Source organism: Aristolochia californica, unplaced genomic scaffold (genome assembly GCF_029961685.1).
Source record: "Aristolochia californica isolate CCGP_79_NKW_82.1479 unplaced genomic scaffold, dmAriCali1.0.hap1 SCAF_2, whole genome shotgun sequence".
Classification (NCBI taxonomy): Eukaryota; Viridiplantae; Streptophyta; class Magnoliopsida; order Piperales; family Aristolochiaceae; genus Aristolochia; species Aristolochia californica.
The window spans coordinates 5,504,287-5,517,249 of record NW_027181881.1 but is presented as its reverse complement, the minus strand read 5'-3'; the positions used below and the strand labels follow the sequence as shown (position 1 = coordinate 5,517,249).

At 36.9% G+C, this 12,963-nt stretch overlaps 1 protein-coding gene across 5 annotated transcripts in view; it reads left to right on the top strand.

Annotated features, from left to right (window-relative positions):
• Positions 1-383: 383 nt before the first annotated feature.
• LOC137957116 (mitogen-activated protein kinase 15) overlaps positions 384-12,963 on the top strand; it is a 29,792-nt gene continuing 17,212 nt past the window's right edge. The window contains exons 1-6 of one of the 5 annotated variants that reach the window (XM_068804834.1): positions 384-401; positions 571-728; positions 1,372-1,574; positions 2,267-2,675; positions 3,918-4,045; positions 4,124-4,183. In XM_068804834.1, the coding sequence (XP_068660935.1) occupies positions 1,551-1,574; positions 2,267-2,675; positions 3,918-4,045; positions 4,124-4,183 (621 nt within the window). In that variant the 5' untranslated portion in view covers positions 384-401; positions 571-728; positions 1,372-1,550. Of the gene's footprint in view, positions 402-481; positions 729-1,371; positions 1,575-2,266; positions 2,676-3,917; positions 4,046-4,123; positions 4,184-12,963 lie in introns of those variants that run through there. The other 4 variants (XM_068804836.1, XM_068804835.1, XM_068804833.1 and 1 more) reach the window with 4 other exon arrangements.

Here is a 12,963-nt window from a genome sequence, read left to right as displayed (position 1 = left end):
TCGCATCCGACTTACCATCGCTACTCTTAAAGCTTCTTTACATAACCTCGTGAAACACGTGACCACGGCCTCACTTGTGGGCCTCGAACCAACGGCAATCAGAGCATGGGTCCCAGAAAAAAAAGATAAATAATAGAAGCATCATCAGAATTCCTCGCGAACATATTCTCACAAGTGGGGCAGCATCCAACAGTAAAAGTCAATTTGTAATCTAGACCAGAATCCTAGTTTTTGTTTTTTTTTTTAATATCCTGGAATTCTATTTGTTCTCTTGCTTTTTTAAAAATAAAATAAAGCTAAATGGTTATTAGTTTAGAAACAATGATGGATACAGGTAGGTGTCAAGCGATAATTGTTTGAAACTCCGTCCAGGCGTCTTCACGCAGGCCACTACTTTACAGGTTTTTTTTGGCGAATATTAAAATTACGTTTTTTTTATTTTTACTCTGTCCATCTCTAGCCTCTCGCCGTCTTTGATTCCATTTCTTGCATACCCGGTCTCTTTTGATTCTTCGACGAGCCTTTGATATGTATTCTATTTATGCATAGTTTCTGTCTGTGAAATTTCAGCAGGAGTGCTACACATCTGGGAAGTGATCTACGGATCGCAGCTCATTCTGTTCTTACTTGAATTTTTAACGACTCGTTTAGTTAAGAAAGAGGGAAGACAGCTGTTTCTGCGCTTTGCTACGCGCCGGATTTTGTGTTTTCCGCCTGCTTCGATCTCGGTAATTTTAGTGTAGTCCGCCTTCCGCATTTCCTGCATCAACTTTTTGGTGTTATCTAATCTATAGTTTTGCGGTCGTTTTGTGCCGTAATAGTGGAAATTCTCTTCATTATTGGATGTGATCTCGATATATATTTCCGAGCGACTTGCGAATCTTAGTCTCTTGCTTTTTTGCTTGGTCGGTTTTGTTGCGATCTCGCTACTTTGACGAATTTGGAGTTGCTTCTTGTTGTGGACGTAAAATTTCATATTTATTTTGTTACTGTGAATCTTATTTCCGGTGATAATGTTGTCAGACATTGCATTTATATGACCGTTTGGAGTAGTTCTGCATATAAATTCTGATAATTTTTGCAGTGGTAGTCTGGATCTTTTCTTTTATTTTTTAATAGTTACGCTTGGACTCTCTTATCCGTTAAATTCAATGCTCCCGTGGTGGCATAAGTTAGCCTTCACCGTGAATTTTGATATACTCTGCTTCTGGTTTTCCACTTTCTTGTTTACTTTGATATCGAGATCTTCTGTTTGTTTCAGACATCTGATCCTCATATTTCAATCTGGCATAGAGTTAGTTATTGTTTCATTTTTCCTACGGGGTTGTAGCTTGTTTGATTTACTTGCTCTTAGATCTTCGTTTTTGTCAGATCGTTTTCACTGTGGAATCTGTAACAACGGAACTGTGCTTCCCGCTCTCTCTCAGCCTGGCAATCGTGCTTCCTGCTGCTTCCAGATTTTGGATTTTCAAGCTACCTCTGCTTCAACTTCTACCCGAGGAATGTTCTCTTCAGTCGTATTTGGAGGGTTCTGAGGCTTCGTAGTTAACATGCAGCAGGAGCATCGTCGAAAGGTAATTGTTTAGAATAACATTATCCTTTTCTTTACTTGCTTTAGTCAATTCCATGCTAAGATCGTTTCAGGTGCTAGAATTTTTCTCAGTTTGGGGTTCTTGCTCCATGATTGTTTTAATTAAAAATGGGTTTGCATCTGTATTTGTTTACAGATTTTGTTTCCAAATATGCCCTTAAATTTTCTATCCTGTTCCACATTCTTAATTACGTTTATTTAGAGTTGCTACCCAATAGAGACTTGGTCTAGATTTAGTGCTCTCTCTTCTAGGTGTTGTCTCACTCTCATCATTATTTACATGGAGTATTCACTGAGCCCATACTCATGACTTTCACGTAGCTTTGTCAGTTTTCTACTTTATTGGTTCAACTGAAAATTAGATTGCTTCTTCTGTATTTGCATCAAGATCTATTTTCTGTGTACCTACGTTGTTGTAAATCTTATTCAGAATTCTTGAAGTGTTAAACTTTCATTCCATTCTTCTTCCTGATGTTTGGCTTGAGTAAATTTTATGATTGCACTAAGAGTCTGTACTATCGACCCCATCATAGTTGAACTGAGACTGTAATGATGATGACGAAGTAGCATATGTTGAACTCTAGCATTTGTCCTAAATTCTGTCTGTTTCAACTCTTTCTGAGAAGCTATGCTACAGTATATTTATTTGTGCATCCTCTAATTTTTGTAATTTAGGCACCTGCTGAGGTGGACTTCTTCACCGAGTATGGTGAAGGTAACCGGTATAGAATAGAAGAGGTAATAGGCAAAGGAAGCTATGGTGTTGTTTGCTCTGCATTTGACACACACACTGGGGAGAAGGTTGCTATCAAGAAGATTAATGATATTTTTGAACATGTCTCTGATGCCACTCGCATACTTCGTGAGATTAAACTTCTGAGACTCCTTCGTCATCCTGACATTGTGGAGATAAAACACATCCTTTTACCTCCTTCAAGAAGGGAATTCAAAGACATATATGTTGTTTTTGAGCTTATGGAGTCTGATCTGCATCAGGTCATTAAAGCAAATGATGATTTGACACCAGAACACTATCAATTCTTCCTTTATCAGCTTCTTCGAGGCATGAAGTTTATTCATACAGGTAATAACTGCTGCTAATTCATGGTTCAGCATGGCAGGCTTTATTAACCCAAGTGGATTCATTTTCTTGAGTTTATAAACTTATTTGCAGCTCCTTTATTTCTTTTTATACTCCCTTAAAGCTTAAAGCTTCTTCCATTTAAGCTCTCCGGTTAAGTTTATGGGCATGGTTTGACAGACGGAGTGCTACAAATTACGATAGAATTGCTGATTGAACCTTAGTCTGTTACTTGATTTGAATTTTTTTTTTTTTGTTCTGTTAGGGGAGGGGAGGTGGCCTTCATTTTAAACTCATTTATGCTATGACCAAACTATTCATACATCTGCACAATACATATATGTTATGTTGTCTAAATTAGGGATAAAAGTTATGCCCATGGATCTGGGGCTGGTTTAGTAATCCTCAGTAAGTCTGTAATTTACTAATTCTATGACCAACAGCCAACCTAGCACTGGAACTAGCAAGAAATAGAACGAGATGGTCAAGTAATATACAATTGACTTGTTAGTATTCTGAGAAGATTCTGTGGATGATGAAGCTGGGATAGGTAGGATGCTCAGGAGAGTAGGTTGTGTTACATGTAGCAGCTAGTTGGTCTTTCTATATCCATTGGATTTGGGATGAAGAATAATTGCAATGGTACGAGGATTTAATATTCACCTATAACAGGACCATTTTGAAACCTGTGGGAAGCCATCTCCCTTCTTTTCCTTGCTTGTCATGTCATTCTCATTCTAAGAGATTCCAATGTTTTCTACTTCTGCTTGCATACCATGTTTAAACTTTGTGTTTTGGTGGTCTATGTTGTAAAAGTAGCTTCCAAAAAGGTGCCCATTATACCACTTCTTTGGTGGTGTCTGCTTTTAACAAAGTGCATTTATAGTTGTTTCTTTTCCTTTATAAACAATCTAAATTTAGAAGACTTGAGAAAATTTTGAAAGAGTGAACACAACATATGTGGATTCATAGAATCTAGCCTGAGCTTGGGTCACTGTTGCTGCACTGGCTATTTAATGGAGACTCGGCAATATTTTTCCTATGATGAAACCAAAGAAAAGATTTATTTTATTCCATTATTAGTTTGGTTTAAGCATGATATAAGTTTCTCAACTATGTCTCATTTAAAAAAGAATGATGCTTTTTAAATGATATACAAATAAAAAAAATTCATCAGTTGTAGTTGAAAATGCTGATTTTCGCCACGGCCTGATCGTTTTTTTTGTGAAATCTTTCAAATTGCAGCAAATGTTTTTCATCGTGATCTGAAACCAAAAAATATTTTAGCAAATGCTGATTGCAAGCTCAAGATTTGTGACTTCGGTCTTGCTAGGGTGGCCTTCAATGATACTCCCACTGCTATATTCTGGACGGTATGTCTTTTTGCAGAATATAAAATTATGAGCCAAAGTTTTGTTACTCTGCTATATTTATGTATGATATCCTTTCAGGACTATGTTGCTACAAGGTGGTACAGAGCTCCCGAATTATGTGGTTCCTTTTTTTCAAAGGTACTTGTTTCTGCCTTAGATTTTACATTTTTTTACTTCAAACAAAATGCTGGTTTGATTTTTGTAAATCTGTGGAGGAAAAAATGAAATCTTCAATTGCTTAACTAATTATTTTTTCTCAGAACCAGGGAAACCCAAAATTTATGTTATAAACCAAGTTGTAAAGAAACATTATATGTGTATATATATTTGTTTTGATAATGGTCAGAATTGGATTAAAGAGGAGAAAGAATATACAAATTTACATAAAAAGCCATCAGAAGTTGTTAAAAAATGACATCCAAAGACCAGCACAAAACCAGCAAAGAGGAAAAACAAAAATATCAAGTGGGGTCATGAATAGGAAACTTTTCTTCTGTAGTCAAAATTTGTAAAGAAACACCCTGATAGGCTAATTGATCTGCAATGGAATTTGTGTAGTTCTAGGAGTATACATCTAGGAAATAAGAATAGACCTGGAAATGTAGCAAATCTCATCGTAAAAAAGAAGCAAATGTCATGGAGGAATCTTTCTGAAAACCATAGAAGAATCACCCTCCACCAATGGATGAGAAAAAAACTGAAAGAAAATTGTCAATACACAAAGGAGATCACTGAGCTTTACCTCAGTAGAATTATACTGCTCAAATGGAGAGTGGAGTAATCAAATGATGGAGTCCATGTGGTCCTTGATGAACCTTCCCTTTCCTATGGGGCTTGGGTTTCTTCTAGAGCAACCATCAAAATTCATTCTCAGCTACCTTTCATGGGGTGGGATCTTCTGAGTGATGGGAATGTACCTAGATAGGAAGATGCAACCATGTCCATTCAAGGCCCTCTTGAAACTGTACTTTCAAAATGCTGAAAGAAGAAAACTTACACAAAATTGCCTGAATGAATACATGCCGAATTACCTCACTAATAGAACAAGATTTACGATCATATGTTCTAGGATTCCTTTCTTCCCATCTGACCCAAGTAGTTGTTGTACTAATAATCCTCCACAAAACTTTACCAGGATGTTGTTTTGCTATCTGGCCTTGGCCTTGAATAAAATTCCCCCTCTTCAAAGAAAAAAAAAAAGAACCAGGATGTTGCCGACAGCTTTTAAATAAGTGAACAATAAACCTGGGAAAAATGCAGAGAAACTACTATTATAGCCAAACTTATGCAACACTCCACCCCAAACGGCAAAAGTAAAAGCCTTATGCAAGAAAATATTTAATTCAGATTCACTAGAGACTATACAAGTTAAAATTTATATTTTCAATAATTTGGCCACTAAAAATGAACTGGTTGGTGGTTAGAATTTTGTCTTTGGATTTACACAACAAGAAATGCTGATTTTTTTTTGTGGTTGAGACTTGATGATGCTCAATATTGCTGTTCAAAACGTGCAAATGGAAGAAGAAACAATATGGAGAACCTAGGAACCATATTTTCCAAATTAATTGGTGATAAATTTCCACAATGGTATTCATCATTTAATTGAATTTCAGTATCCAATGTTGTTTACCAGACTATTAAAAAGAAAAAAGAAAACCTTGTAAAAGACAATAAACTTGATTAATTGAGACATGAAGAAAAAATTAACCCTCTTGAGTTGTAGAAGATTCTACCACAACTCAAAACCAGATACTGAAAGAATAAGAAGATTGTGAGGGTTGACCATCTGGCTTTTGACTGTGTAAATGTTCAAAGCTTGAATATTTGATGAAGAAAGCTAGCTTTTGAATAATGTATTGCTGTTATGTGAGAAGCTTGTGAATAGTGCAGCAGCAAGTAAGTGTTGTGAACAAAGCTTAGTATTTTCTATTTTTTTCGCCATAATAAAATTTTAACTTTTCAAGAAAAAGTAAGTCGTTGATCTACTTGTCCCCCTCTCTAAAGTAGATTGAGCAATATATGATTGAAATATTTTCTTGTCTAGATGGATGCTTGTCACTTACTGTTTTAATCCCTCATCTTTTTATTATTAAAAATAATGAAGCTCAAATCATTTTGACCTTCTTTTTTTTATGTTAGATCTCACTCCCATTGTAGTTGTCCTAAAGTTTGGTTTTTGATTTGTCAGTATAAATATTATCCTAGTTTTGGAATAAATCATCATGATTCCCAAATATTCATTTCCACCCTTTAAAAAATGCTTATCATATGACAATGTGACTAGGCTTCGATTTTTATTCATCTTCTGAGGTTACTTCTTTAAGAGTTCTTTGACATTTCATGAAGTTTGAGGTATTTGAGAAGCTTGTGTCGATTCAATGTTTTAGACCTTGAATTTGGTGTCTCTTGAAGGAAATGTATCTGAAATACTAGATTTGTAATTGTTAGCTCAATTAAGTTTTATTATCATCAAAATTAAGAAGGGAGTCAACGCTCGCTCAACACCTAAATTGGGTTCAAATTATGGGCGCATTTGTAGAGGTTTGGCAGCAATAGCTTAAAACTTTTGAAGTTGAAACACAAAAAACCACAAAAAGAAGGATGTAAAAGAGTGAACTTTTGCGTTTTGGAGAAGGAGAGAGAGAGGGGAAGAGAAAAAAGAAAGAAATTAGAGTTCTGGAATGACTCTGAGTGGGGGTCGAGCTCGATCCCCCAGTGCTTCTATAGAGTTCTGAAAAAGAATTACACAAATGCTCCTACTCACCTAAAAACACTTAAACTTATATCTACTTACATATTCAAATTACATGAAAATTGAACTAGAGATAAAACTAAACACAGAGAATAGGATAGTGTAGCACCTGAACTTTGTAGGAAGTGTAAAATGATGAAATTGCCCTTCAGTGGATTTTCTTACACTCCCTTAAGCTCGAGCATCCATAAGGCCCAACTTGGTATCGAACATATTGAGTTCATGTCTGCCCAGTGCTTTAGTAAACATGTCTCCAATCTGATCACTAGACTACACTAAGGGGGTTATGTCTTTATTTTTCATCACAACGTCTTGAATGAAATAACAATCAATTTCAATGTGTTTCGCTCGTTCATGAAACATTGGGTTTCATGCAATAAATACGACAACTCGATTGCCACAGTACATCGTCATTGGCCCCTCCTGTTGTAGTTTCAATTCTTTAACCACATATCTCACCCGCATAAATTCATTGACTGTATGAGCTATGGCTCTGTACTCAACTTCAGCATTAAAACGAACTACAATATTTTGCTTCTTACTCCTCTAGCTATTCAGATTACCTCAGAAAGTCACAGTAGCCAGTAGTAGATCTCCAGTCAAGTTTAGACCTAGCACAGTCAACATCTGAGAAGACCTCTATCATCATGTGATTATGAGGCTTAAAGAATAGTCCCTTTCCAGGTGCTCCTTTCAGATATCTCAATATCTGCTGGCAATTTCAAGTGAACCTTGCAAGGACACTCCATGAACTGACTAGCAACGCTCACAACAAGTGATATGTCAAGACGTGTGATTGTAACATATATGATTTTTCCAACTAGTCGATGATACATTTTGTTTTATCATGGAGTTCATCACTTTGTTCATCATGCCCAACCTCTAGAGGAGTCTCCACAGGCTTGGCACCTGATAGTCCATATTCATGTAGCATGTCTATGACATATTTCTTTTGAGTCAGTATCAGACCTCCCTGACTTCTAACTTCAATACCTAGAAAATATTTTAGGGACCCCTGGTCTTTAGTCTGAAATTGTTGTGCTAGATGAGCTTTTACCTTCTCAATGCCTTATGTATCACAACCAGATAGAATGATGTCATCTACATATACAAGTATTACCACAATATTAGATGACCTCCTCATAATAAAAGTGAATGGTCACAATGGTTCCTGACAAATCCAATCGATGTAAGCGTGTGACTAAGCTTCTCAAACCATGCTTGGGAACTTTGTTTGAGACTGTATATGGCTTTCTTTAGTCGGCATACTTTGTCATTCTCCACTTGAACAACATACCCAATCCATATAGACTTCTTCAGCTAAGTCGCCATATAAAAAGGTATTTTTAATATCAAGTTGATCTAACGACCATCCCTGATTAACTCCGACAGACATCAAGACCTGAACAGAAGACATGCATGCAACAGGAGAAAATGTCTCAAAGACATCAATCCCATGTTTGAGTATAGCCCTTGGCTACCAAGCGGCTCTTGTATTGTTCAACAGAGCTGTCTAGCTTAAACCCTAAACCCTAAATAATATTAGGTAGCAACAGAAGTCATGTTGGGCATATTAGAAACTATTAAGTAGGCATAATTTGGTCATTTATTCTTCTGATGTCATTTTGCTGACGTATTGAGAATATTTTGTTGGTGCAGTCTTCATCATTTTGACAGGCTATCATCTGACGGCTTCCTTTGTTTGCACAGTTGACACGTGTGTTTTTTTTGGAAGGTTTTCTGTGCCATAGCGCAGAAGTCTTCTTTTGTCGGTTTGCTTGAGGGAAAATTACCATTCCATAATTTCTTCAGCGTTTCTTCGAGGCTCTTTTGCACTGTCGTTGGAGTCTCTTTATAGTTGTTAAATTGGGTCCAAGGCCCTATCCCAAAATGACTAGCCAACTTAGGAAACCTCTTTACTAACTAATAAACTCAAGATCTTTGTACTCACTAATCTATGTGGGACTATTCCTTAACACTCCCCCTCACGTGTAGACCCTCTTTTGTGGCTCTATAAGTGGATAATTTAGGAGTAGGCAGTATAGGTGTAGGCCCTCTTTTGTGGCTTTACAAGTGGATAATTTTAGGTGTAGACCCTTTTTTGTGGCTATACAAGTAGATAGTTTAGGTGTAGGCCCACATATGAGTACCTGCTCTGATAACATGTTAAATTGGGTCCAAGCTCCTATTCCAAAATGACTAGCCAACTTAAGAAACCTCTTTACCAACTAATAAACTCAAGATCTTTGTACTCACTAATCTATGTGGGACTATTCCTTAACAATAGCTTTTGGCCACAATAGTTAGTGGGACTGATGTTTTGTAGACGTAGCATTTCTTCCTCTGAATCAATAGTTCTAAGTATTGAACCAGTTTTTTTATTCCATAGATGCGTCTGGTTGGCCAAATTGGCTCGGGACGTGGCTTTGCCTTGGGAACATGCTTGGGGTCATATCCCTTAGCGTCTTGATGGCTTCAAGCGTGATTACCGAACGACTTGGAAAAAAGCTCGTTGTCATCAACAACTTCCGCAATATAGGAAACGATTTTGAGCCGAATCCCATTGCATTTTGTTATGGAAATGAAGCTTTTGCAGGCCTCCATAACATCTTTAGGCATTTTCTCAAGAACCGATAGATCGGTAGCATGTAACAGAATTTGCCCAATAAATCCATATGTGGAGAGCATATACACATATTTTGAGTCCATTTCGAAACTTAATACCAATTGATTCCAACGATTGCTAGTATCAGTGGTCATATGCTCGGCCGATTTTTTAGAACAATCGCTGTCCACCTTTTGAGGGCGTAGCGAAAGTTCATCAGACATTATATCCGACAGTTTTTGCGGTTGAATTTTCTTCAAAAACTCAAACTCACTAAAACTCATTTTTTCTGGTTTATTTAGGCTTTTCAACTTTGTAAACTTTGACGGGTAACTAGTTTTGTCTTGAACGATTTCTCGTCTTTAGACAATACCGTTTCTATGCAAGATGGATCCGTTATGACTTCCTTTCCAGTTCGAGACTGGCAGGTAGAAGTCCCTGATTCCCCTATCTTCATAGAAGGCTGGGTTGTGGTTTCCTTTTCATACCTAGCATGAGCAGTAGAAACCCCGGATTGACCTATGTTCAACAGAACACTAGAGTCATCCGTCTACTTTTCAGCTGATGTTATTACTTCTTTGTCTCGCGATGGAGATCCGGTAGAAGTCCCGAAAGAACTTGGCGTGTTACGCCGTATGTGAAGTTCCCTTAGCTCATCAGTTAATTCTTTAACTTAAGTTGGAGGTCAATCTCACTTAACCCGTAGCGGGAACAATTCTCATTGATCTCTCCCCTTTTCGAAAGGACTAGAAGATTATCAAATAAAGATTGGAGTTGCGAGAGTAATACCGTAATGGTAGCTATCGCAGCTGCAAGATCCGTCAGGGTACTGCTGAGAGGATCTATCTTTTACCTCTCTAGAACACCAGAAAATTTACGAGTCAAAGTATCAGGCAAATAATTTTTATCTGCTCTAATGTGCTCTACAATAAAAGTGAATAGATAAAATCATTGTTGCCAGCGGAGTAATCGTCCACGGAAAGAGTCTTCGAGGTTTCTTTTCATGAAACCCACAAAGTTTTTGTAGTCGGTACGAACTAAAAATTCTTTTGGTGCAAGATATATAAAGAATTTTTTATACCATTTTTTACAGTTAAGATTTCCTTCTCATAAGAGTGGTAATTTAATTCGACTGCTTTAAAGGTTCCTGAAGTATATTTACATACTTTTTCAGAATCACCTAGTTGACATTTTAGTACTGCTGCCCATATATGATTTGAGGGGGAGTCTCAAGATTTTTCCAGAGGGTTGTTGGAAGTAAAGTATGTCTGGCAAGACAATATGTATAGCCAGTGTCTAGAAGAGCGGGTATATAGAATTTGATATTTCCCGGTAGTTTAAGAAGGACCGTGATATACGAATTTCCAGAGGCTGCATGCTCTGCATTCATACGGATACTCATTCATACCATGTTCCTGATAAGTCCGACATGTTTTCTGAGTTTTCTGATGTGGAAGACTTTGTTTCGAGATGAAGCTCGTAAACTTCATCATCTGACTGGATGTCCTCGTGTAGACATATTTCCAGTCCATTGTCTTCAGCTAATACCATATAGGTTTTATACTGTCTACATTTTTTATCATTTGGACAATCGCGAGCGAAGTGTCCTTCTTTCTGGCAAATCCAGCATTTGCATTTGCTCGGGGGTTTTCCCTTTGGGCAGTATGCATTAGACCCTTTACTGGATGTTGAGGGACCAGTATTTGTTCTTTTCCTAAAGCACCTCTTTCTAGGAGTATACTTAGTTTGTGAACTTTTTTGTATCCTAATATTTTTCTTTTGAAATTTCTTAGGATATTTTTTATGCTTCTGGTTATGTTTTTTGCAACCATAAGCTCCTACATTTTTGTTTTGGTTAGAACAACATAATGTTTGTTTATACGCTTTGCTACTTTTCTTTTGTAGTCTTTGCGTTTCACAGAGGTTTGCCAACATTTCTTGAGCAAACCTGTGTCTTCGTCCTAGTGTATCTGTTCCTAGGAAAGAATCCATAGTGCAGCCAGCAAACTTTGGGTTGTTTTGCCAGTATTTTGCGATGTAGTCTTTTTCAAAGACTGTTGCAAAAGGCTCTGGTAGTTTTGAATAAAAAATTGGCAGATAAGATTTCTGGTCATCTTTTTGTAGTTTATAGAAATATCCTGCAAATTCATAGTAATATTTCTCGTAAAAACAAATGTTACAAATTTTTTAACTTGTTTAAATTTTGTAGAGTTTCTAAGCATTTTCTAGCTTTAGAAGACTCAAGCTGTGTTTCCAGGGTTGGATGTATTCCTAGAAATTCCTTTGATATCCTTGCAATAATTCCTTTTAAAATCGAAGCAATAGATTGTCCTTCTGTTGGTGCCTTATAACTTTCGGGAAGGTTGTCCCACCAGTTAGCAACATTACCCTGTAAAGCATGGGTAAAGAAGTTATATGCTGAATCTCTATCCCAAGATTCATGCATATTTGCAACATTGCTCATACTTCTTTCCCAGTCTTTTAGGACTCTTTCTCCATCCTTGGGGAAATCTAATCCAAAAGGGTTAATGCTATCAATAGACCTATGTCCTTTGGTAGCATTTGCTGGATCGACATTGGTGTATTTTGTCGAGTACCTTTGACATCCGAGTGAGACCTTAGAGTGAGAGTATCTTTCTCTGTCTCGAAAGTTGTCTTCTTTGACAGTTTCTCTTACTCTTGATGATTTCCACCTCAAAGCATTCTAAATCTTTTACCAAGATCATTTGCCATTTTGTCTTTAGCAGAGTAGTCATTTTTCTTGGTTTCTGTAGCAACCTCATCAGAGTACCAAGCTTTTGGTTCACTGTCTTGTTGCTTTTCTTTTTGTTTACTAGTGGATGGTTTTTCCTCTTGAACATAATAAATCGGCTGTCTACCGTAAGTATTATATTATGTGTAAACTACTTCATCATCAGTAGATGATGATACTTTGGAAGAGATCCTAAAGGCTGATGGTTCGGGCTCTTTTCTTCTTGGTGCTATGCATGGTGCAATGTACACGAACCCCAAACCCCAAACCCGAGATAAGTTGATATGAGTTCGACTTTTACAGGTTGTTGGTTTTAAGTTGGGATATGAAAATGGTTCTAGACAGATTAGATAAATTAGTGTGAAAAATGGGAAGGTGGTATGTTTGAGTTCACTCCTAGATTTGCAAGCCACCTGATCATAGAGGTATAATTAGGGGTGGCATTGAATCGAGCCGAGCCCAAACCTGCCTATGTTCGAGCTGGGTTTGATTTAAATATTTTGAACTCGAGCTTGAGCCGAGCCTAGCCTCGAGCCTAAAATTGTAATCGAGCTCGAGCCCAATAATTTTAACCAAGTTTGAGCTCCAACCTACGTTTAAAACTTTGCATAAAATTGTATATAAATATACATACATTTTACATAAAATTGGGCATGACCTCTACTTAAAATTGGGCATAACCTTTGTATATTAACCCTGCATAAAATTATTCATAAAAGTTGCATAATTATGCATAAACTTTATTCAATAATCAAACACAAAAACATTCTTTTGAAAAGCAATGCTAGTTTTATCCATTTGTACTC